Source organism: Acanthisitta chloris, unplaced genomic scaffold (assembly GCF_000695815.1).
Source record: "Acanthisitta chloris isolate BGI_N310 unplaced genomic scaffold, ASM69581v1 scaffold23186, whole genome shotgun sequence".
In the NCBI taxonomy this organism is placed as follows: domain Eukaryota; kingdom Metazoa; phylum Chordata; class Aves; order Passeriformes; family Acanthisittidae; genus Acanthisitta; species Acanthisitta chloris.
In genome coordinates this window covers 1-9,231 of record NW_008680064.1, presented here as the reverse complement: position 1 = coordinate 9,231, position 9,231 = coordinate 1, and the positions used below count along the sequence as shown (strand labels likewise).

Sequence of the window (9,231 nt, the reverse complement as noted above, 5' to 3'; positions counted from 1 at the left end):
GGATTGATTCTCTACAGTAAAGTCAAGCCTAAATCAAACCAAGAAAAATATTGATCTGGTACTTGCAGATATGGTGCCTATGAGTTTTCAGGCAGTTGCAGAATTCGTATGATATAACTGAAGAAAAAAATATGATAAAATCCTCTGAAAGGCAAGAGCCTTCACCTCACTTGATAGGACTGACCATAAAATGGTTACTTGAGTAACTTCAAGACAGAAGCTGCATTAGACTATGAATGGGCTCACTTACCTCCAGGAGGCTGTAAACCTTTTTAATCTGTAAGCATTTTTTTCCACATGGAAGTTTTACTGTTAAATCAAGTCAACGAAAAACTCATACCCAGCTCACACATTCAGCAAATCTAAACCTGAAGTTATACAACAATTTGCGTAGGATCTAAGCCCTAGTTTTCCAGCTCCCTTATATTGTCAAAACCATCAATACAGAAGTCTTAAAATTCTCTAAAAGGCATCACACCTTCACTAAAAATGCAATGGGTGTTCTTGAGGAATTCAAGAAATTGCTCCTGAAACTTCTCCGCCTGCACGCTACAGTTCTGAGTATGTTTAGAGTAAATACGACTCCTTCTGGCTGTTATATCTGAATCTCACAGCCTCCTTGTTGCTCTGAGTATGCAGACCATTCACCCTTGCTCTTTAGTGAGAAGTTGAAGCATCTGAACACCTCCATTTTAAGAACATTTTGCAAGAATTCAAGTTTGTAATGAAGCAAAGCATTTGCTCTTGTAAGCAAAAAGGAATCTCTCGAGTATATGTAAATAAATAAATGCAGTAGTCCTAGGAGAAAAACCTGAAAAGTGAGTTCTGTTTTAATTCAGGTTTCCAAGCTATATTCCAAGCTAGTACTCCTTCCAGTGCTATCATCTCCTGAAGTTACTCATCTGGTGAAGCATCTGGATGACTGCACATTCCCAAAGCATGCAGTACTTGTTTGAAAAAAGGATTTTGGATGAAAGGAGGGAAAAAAAAGAAAAAAATGTTAGAAAAATAAAAGCAGCACTTAAGAATTCTGTTTAAACTCCAGTGCAAAAGCTTATAAAATTCATGATTCTGACTTAGGTGCCAACAGGCTGTCTGAGAATGCTACATAAACTATACTTCACCTGTACTGACCTCACTAAAGTGCAATGCAAGCCACCTGTGTACTACATATGAACATCCTCATTTGAGAGTCTAAAACCCTTTTGCAGCAATGGTTATCCTGTGATTCTATGACTTCAGTGCAAGGGCATTAAAAAATAAGGTTTTCCAATACATTCCAGCTGGCTGATAGTTATAAAAATAGATATGGAACAAAGATAATAACAACAGAAAAGAGTCTCATAATAGCTGAACGAATGAAAGCAGGATTCAAATAGTAACCTGCATTCCTCTGAATAAACATGAGATTATCTGAACCACTGTATGTATACATAGAGATTTTCCTGGTGCTACCCAGTTATGTTTAAGGAACTGTGCTGAGAGTTCATCTGATGGAGATGTTAAGGATGCAAGACTGCAGCAGAAGAACTGAAGGGATTACCTGCATCACTATTTACTATGCAGCAGTTCAGGGAAGTTGTACTACTGAAGCTTTCCCCCAGCCTTTCTGTCCCAGAACACAAGCAGTCATTATACTTGAGCATGCCTAGTTCCTGAAGCTGCAAATAGTACTCATGCAAGTATTCAGAAAACACAAATATGACTTCAGCACATGAACTGTGGCGTATAACTCGGGGCTTAAAGAGCCTTTGCACAACAGGACTAGAAGGTGGGAGGTAAATACAGTGCCCATATCTGAAGAACCTTCAGAAGGGCCACAGCAGAATCTATAAACTGGCAAACCTGGTCCATATAACTCAAGTGAGTAAGTTAATAGAACTCCCTATAGTGGATAAGTTAACAGAAGTTATAAACAACACAACAACAGCAGGCATAAGAATACATATTCCAGAACAGGAAGGAATTTTGGTAGAAGGAAGCAGTACTTCAAATGCTTTAAAAAAGATCCAAAGATCTTTAGTGACAAGAAACTGTCATGAGGTAAGGAAGGTCCACTCAAACTGACATCTGATTTAAGCTAGGAAAGAAAGGGTAGGAGTAAGTATTTAATTTTGGCAAAGAAAGGAATCAGTGAAATCACCAAGGAAAACGTATTCATTCATCTTTAAAAGCAGCAGAGGGTTAACAGCTGGGGGAGGGGGAAGAGGCAAGATACCAGAAATTGAAGATAATAAAGAAAAAGACTACTGAATAATCATGGAAAGACCTCACAATTGCTCTGGATTTAGTATGATAAACAACCAGTTGAATTCAGCATCAATAAAAGCAAGGTAATCCACAAAGTAAGCAAAAAAAGTAATCCAACACAGTCAAGTAAAAACAAATACAGTATGCTCCCAATTTGTTATGCTGCTCAGGAAGCACTGGAGTTGTTACACGCAATTCTATGACATTTTCTCAACAATGAAGAGTGGCCAGAAAAGAAAGAATTGGGACTTATGAAAAAGGAACAGAGAACAAAACCAGAAGTCGTCATTATGTCACTGACAAATCAGGGCATCATACCACTAATGTCCTCTCATTTAAAAAAAGAAATTAGAACAAAAAAGGGAACAGTAAGCCAACAAGGATGTTTAAAGGTAAAACCCATTGCTTCTGGACAGTAACAGAATGTTAAGACACTGCAGCCTGAGAACAAAAGGGCTGAATTTAGATGATCAAAGTCACATCAGTGTACAGAGCAGGAAATATTTCCTTGCTTATTACAATACAGAAACTATAGAGCATCACGTGAACTCTTCAGGTTTAAACACAACACATGTTGACAATCACCATGGTACTCAGTGCCGTGGAACACAGAAATCCAGCAATGATCTGGCAAATTTATGGCAGAAAGCTATACAAAGGGGAGTTAAACATGCAGCCTTTGGCTTTGGGAGAAATTAAGGCACAGATCGCTAGACTGACACAGTGAAGCAATATCAGTGCACACTTGCTCTGTTATACTTTCAAGTATGAGATCGCACTAGAGTCAGAGGACGGTGCCACCATCCATTAGATGGACCTTTGTTTTGGTTTCAAGAAAAATTCTTACATTATGTATAGTATTGTCCAAGGTTCACAACACTGTTTGGCTTTGTCTGGAGAATAGCAGCAATCAAGGGAATGAAAATGGGAAGCCTTTGGAGCAGATTCTTATGCTGGTGTTTAAAATGTGCAGCAATCCCAAAAACGTTCTGAATAGTCAAGTAAACAAATGGTACATTATGAATCTTGTTCTTCAAAAATGCATTTATTCACAGGCTTTTGCTTAGTTCCTGCAAAATGTATCAAATAATGTAGTGATTTGATTACGAATACACAAATTTATCTGAAAAGAAGTTGAACATTTTCAAGGAAGATGGTTCTTCATGCATCTGATTTTCCAGAAATACTGCCACACATGCTATGATTAAACACCTTGACTTGATTTTAAATGGACATAGTTTAAGGAGGATATAGTACTTCCTCCAAATTTGAAAGAAAAAAATCCCAAACAAAACCTACCTCTATTTATTTCTCATACAGCCAGTGATACTTTTACACTAAAGCACTGTTAAGGAGCGTTGTGGTTTAACTCCACAAGCAACTAAGTACCATGCAGCTGCTCACTCACTTGAGAAGAATGGGGATCTACTACACAGGGTCTCTGTTCTAGTTCAGCTAAGGAGCAAACACCTCCCCACGAGAGTCAGAAGATGGCTGGATGTGGTCAGAACATGAGCAATTGTACTGGGTCAGCACACAGAGATTCAATTTCTCTGAGCATGGACAGCAAGTAGAGACTGATGGTTCCCATATTGGAAGAGAGAAAGGACAAGGAGCATCTAACACAAGAATTCTTAATCCCTCACCACCCTCCATGCTCAGTGGCTCTAACCTGATAAGTTGTTCTTTATACAGAAGACATTCCCTTTCATGGGGCTGACAGGCATAAGGTAAGGCAGAGAACGAAACAGAAGAAATCACAAGTGCAAGTAATAAGATACGGGGGCACCCTGAATTTAAACTGTTGAAAATGTTTTGTTAACTATTGCTTTCTAATGGTTAAAATCAACTATCTGCCCCTTTTTATGACTACTGAGCATTGAACTCAAGTTTTCTTAAGTCTAATAGCATGTTTTGCCCATAAATGTACATGTTGAGCTTTGATGTATGCATAAATGTACATGTATAATTAGATTGCTTCCACTACTGCTCCCTCCTACATATACTGCTTTACATGCTCTACCCTGACTTTCATCTACTGCAGTTAAGCAACTTGTTTCAGGACACAAACCCCTGAACTTCTATTATGGAAATGAGTTTTCTAAATAAGTACTGTTGAAATGTTTTTCCCTCACACTCAAAAAAGTTTTTTAGCATCGTAGAGGCTTGTCACAATCACTCAAATTAAAAGCAAACAGTATTGTGGAACTGTCTTCTCAATTCACTGGGTATATTGGGTTCTGGCAACCCCTCCAAGAGATGACAATGATTCTTTTCAGTTCAAGGGTTTATTTTGTTATGTATCACAACTAACATGCCTTGCAATAGTAATTACTTCTACAGAATGCATAGACAAGGCACTCAAAAATTTTACTTAGATATTTCTTCTAACAAAGGAAATCAGACAAGAAAGATTTTGCTATGTATATTAACAGCAAAAGATACAAATGACTGCTTGTTTCCCTTCTTTATTATTGAGCTGCTCTGTTAGTAATCCAGAATATCAACATGCCTCAGCATGATGATGAGCTTTGATTGCCAGCTCAGAATTAATCACCCAACCCTACCCATATGAATACTTAAAGACCTGTTTGGGTGTGGTTTTTGTCAACATTTTCTGATTTCTACTTTTCATTTACTAGTGAAAGCCTCTATGCTACTACCTAGCACTGTTCAAGTCATTCACACTACACCTTCAGGAGTCAGCAGAGTATCTCTAGGCAGCTGGCAGCTACAAGAAACTCAGAGTAATGACTTATTATTCAACAAATAACTTCTTTATGGAAACGTTCCAAAGTAGTCAGAAATTCATCAAGATTCATCAGGATCTAGCCCAAACAGAAGAGCTGTTCAATAGTGCACAACAGCATTACACGAAAATTCTTTCCTCCAGCACAGTATTTAGCATGAATATCGACCTGCATCTATTACTCAGTTGTACTTATACAGGAAGCTTTTCCAAGAATAGCTTCACAAGCTATGGCATCTATAGACAAACCTATTTAGCAGACTTGTCTGATAAGCTTGTGGCAACTTTAAGGTGCTTAAATGAACTACAGTGAGACAGTCATCTCTGAAATGTACAGAAGTCTTTTGACACTACATAGCAATCTTATTCAGGAAAAAACCCAACCCTGATGTTAACATCTCGCAGGTTATCACTGCTAAACATCTGAATATTTTAACACAGCACAGTAACTCACGTATTTTGCCTCGAACTTCTTGGCAAGCATTTCCACTTCATGCCGTTCTCGTTGTTCATCATTGAATGGATCTTCTGAGTGAACTGATTTCTTCTGAAAAATGCAGAAGTAACATATTCATTCCATAAGAAACACCAAGTGCATCTCACAAAAGCCTATTAAATGGCAACACACAATGCTCTGATTGACTAAGTAGTCAGAATCTATCCTGTGTCCAAATACTTCCTTTAGTTTCTAAAAATTAGTTTCACCTGTTCAATTATCACTCAGCTACTTTGCTTCTGATGAGAACAAACAGAAAAGTTGAGAAATACTCAGATTTGTATTTTCCCCACATTTTCCACTACAACTTCAACTGAAAGTATAAGCATAAGAGAAATATGGCCATTTGAGGTTCAAAGAGATAGAACTCTAAACACAACTCCTCCTCACTTCTGCTTCCACTGGTGCCTCTTAGAGGTGTTGTGATCCTTCTAGATACAACAGACAAGATGTACTTGGTACACTAACCAGCAGGGAAGCAGCCAGAAGACTAAAAGCTCAGAAAAGTGATAACCATAACTAATGTAACTCATTTATCTAAAGAAAAAATAGGAGTGCAAGAGTTAATTTCAGTAATCACAGCATGAATTATGAAAGATTGCAAGTATATATAGGGCTTTTTTTTTTAATAAGGCCTGGCAGAAACCAGGGCTGACTCCTTCAAATTACAGTTCACATAAAATACAGCAATTATTGTCGGGGGGGGGGGGAAGTAGTAGGATGCTCAAATATAGTGGCACGGAGATCCATTTTTCAGAACTTTATGGATGGCAACTTACTTTACTGCACATGGACCACTCATCAATGAATAAATGACAGTTTATGAAAGACTAAGAACAAAAACCAACACTAAGTCCAGGAAAGTAAGATCCTTCCTCCACAGTATATTGACTAAATGGTGACCAAACCAGCTCAATAGTCTCAAGGCCATTGTAATGTGGAAGGTAAGCTGAACAACCCTGCAAACACCACAGAATTGTCATACATTTTCTAGACTGAGTACTTAGAGAAAGAATTAATAGAGGCTATATATAGTTAGTCCTGAAACATAAGTCAGAGTCACATACATATTTCCTGCAGGCATAATTAAATATACAATACTGCTCAATTCATGAAACACCATTTTCTCTGCTTTTAGCTGGGAAAACTTACTCCACACCTTTTGCTAGGCCTTTTTTAATTGTGAAATGAGACTAGGTTGAGGCCAAAGGTCAAATAAAATTTAGTACTTAAGTGTTAAGTTCCCTCCCTCCATCAAACTCTCAAAGCTGTAGCTGACTATCAACTTGATTAGCTAAGCACTATTGCAAACTTAAATTCAAGCAGATTTTAGTTTTGACTGTTTCTAAGGGATGGATGACACATAGATTAAGACATTAGTACTTCAGCAACTTTACAGCCTACTTGGCAGAAGCCAACTTGGGCTTCTGGCTCATCCACTTTGAGTTGTTTTATGCACCAAGCCTCAGTCAGACCAACAGAAATGGGAGTGCACTTTCCCTTCCGCCAGTGTTTAAGAGGCAAATAAACTCTTCAACCACACTAACTTACTACTCACATCCAAATACTTTACATAAATAATTCCTACCCAAAGATGAACTCTACAAACAACCCTATCAAAGTATGTTCTCTTTATCAAGTCAAAGAAACAGAGGACAGGGACAGCACAAGTTTATAACAAACGCTTCCAGTAGCTTCTGATTCAGGCTAGGAACCTGAATGTGGAATTTAAAAAACAGAAGTTGTACTGTCAAATCAGTTTTGGGATTCTCTGTCACTTCATTAAGAGACCTATTATGTTTGAAGTTATTCCTGTGCACCAGCCCTTGCCTTCCCAGAACAGTCTGCCTCTGAAGAACCTTTCTTGGTTGCTCCAGTTCCAAGCAACACTACGAGACAGAAAGACAAGCTCCTGACTTTGCAACGTTAAACTTTAATGGGAAGTCTTATAAGTTGAGTAACTTCTTATAAGGGAGAAGGAGTCAAGAACAGCCTTCAGAAAACCCAATCAATCTTCACACTGCAAAGAGTTTGCATAGCAAATATAAAGCTTGTGTGACTTGGTAATTTTAAACAGAAACATTACTAAACCAACAAATTTTGAAAACTCCTCTTAAAACCACAACATTAACTGCCAACTAGTTAACTACCTACTCAGAAAAGGCCAATTTCAAGATTTTAAGTCTTCCCTACCATATTAGAGCAGCTTTTCCATTATAGCAAGCAAGAAGTTAAACAGACAGGCCAAATATACATCTGTTTTTAAACAAGAATAAAAGTCCAGAATAATTTTGAAAGTATCATAATTTATGACACTGTTTTAAATAATCAGCTGATTGTTCTCCACACAGTCCAGTAACAACCAAGCCACCATGATCCATTCATTTCAATTTAGGCTCTTCAGCACTGAAAAACATACACAATTTTTCATAAAGCATTTCTATCACTCTTTACCTTAAAAGCAGTCTCTGATCCCAATGGCACCAAAATCCCCTAAATCAATGCTCCACCCCCAGAAGATGTGGAATTTGCATGAGAACTACATTAGAAAAAGCCATTTTCCCCTGATTATGTCATTAACACACTGGCAACCTACAGGAAAAAAAAAGGCAGTTAAGGAACTAGAAACTGCCAAAGGGAAAAGTCAGCCTCCACATACTGAACCACTTCTAAACACTAACACAGTTTTCACCTTCATACAAAAACTGCTTAGAAAGATTGCACTTCACATAAGCAGCTTGTTATACTAGGTTAATTTAGAGGAGTCATAATTGGCACTGTTTGCCCACAGCAGCTGTAGGACAGGATGAACAGAAGGATTTTAACTTGCATCACAAGATCTCAGAGGGATTAAAATCAGTCACTTATTTTTCTGTCTTCCACATCTGAACAATCTAGAGTGTACACCCCTTCCACTACAGAGCGAAAAGTGAACAGGCTGCTAAGTAGTTACGGCATCGTTATCACCTAGAAACACTTTTGTTCATAAAAAGGAAGCTTTAACCATTCTCGAGTTTGTGCTGGATGTAAAACTCCCATGGTGATATCAGTACTGGTATTTGAGGTTTGCTTTTATCACCAGATCTACCACAACCTTCTCAGCAGTAGTTACTTACTTGCACCCCTGTCTCTTCCAGTAAGAGGCAAACTTTCTCTGAAACTCTGCTCTGGAATTAACAGGAGCCACGACTATTTAAATCAAGTGCAACTTCACTGGTGTCCTCAAGTCAGTAAGAATGAGTAGCTCAAGTGTAACCAGCTTAAGGACATGCGTCTCTCCTTCCTACTTGGAATCCTGGATCCTGTTGATTGGTTAATGCTGTTTGTTCCTTAGCTTTATCTGCACAAACTTTACTTCTTAAGAACCAAAGTAGTCAAGCACCAAACATTTTCTGTTCAGGAGGAACGGGAAAAAGCAGAGCACTTTGTGCTTTTCTTGAATTAAGTTCTTAACAGTTACAGCTGAGGTTACAGTTTCAACATTAACTCTCATTTATTCCTGTCCCCTCTGAGACTGCAGAAACTCCTCTCCAAGTCTGCTAATGCTCACTTCACTGCTTCTCAAGGCTCGTAGCAGAGCCGGGCTCATAACTCTTAATTTACCTGCACACAGCCTACAGACAACCCGGAACACAGACCGGCGTGGTCACAGCTCCGTTCAGCTGCCAGAAAAAAGCTCCCGGGAAGGAAGGATGCACCACCACCGCTCCCCGGGCAGGGCAGGGGCGCGGAGGGG

General features: G+C 38.6%; 1 protein-coding gene across 1 annotated transcript in view; it reads right to left on the bottom strand.

The window, feature by feature from the left end:
* UBN2 (ubinuclein 2) overlaps window positions 1–5,546 on the bottom strand; it is a gene marked incomplete at its 5' end in the record, with an annotated part of 43,160 nt that extends 37,614 nt beyond the window's left edge. The window contains one exon of the mRNA XM_009077585.1: window positions 5,454–5,546. Coding sequence (XP_009075833.1) covers window positions 5,454–5,546 — 93 coding nt within the window. The remainder of the gene's footprint in view (window positions 1–5,453) is intronic.
* Window positions 5,547–9,231: the final 3,685 nt, after the last annotated feature.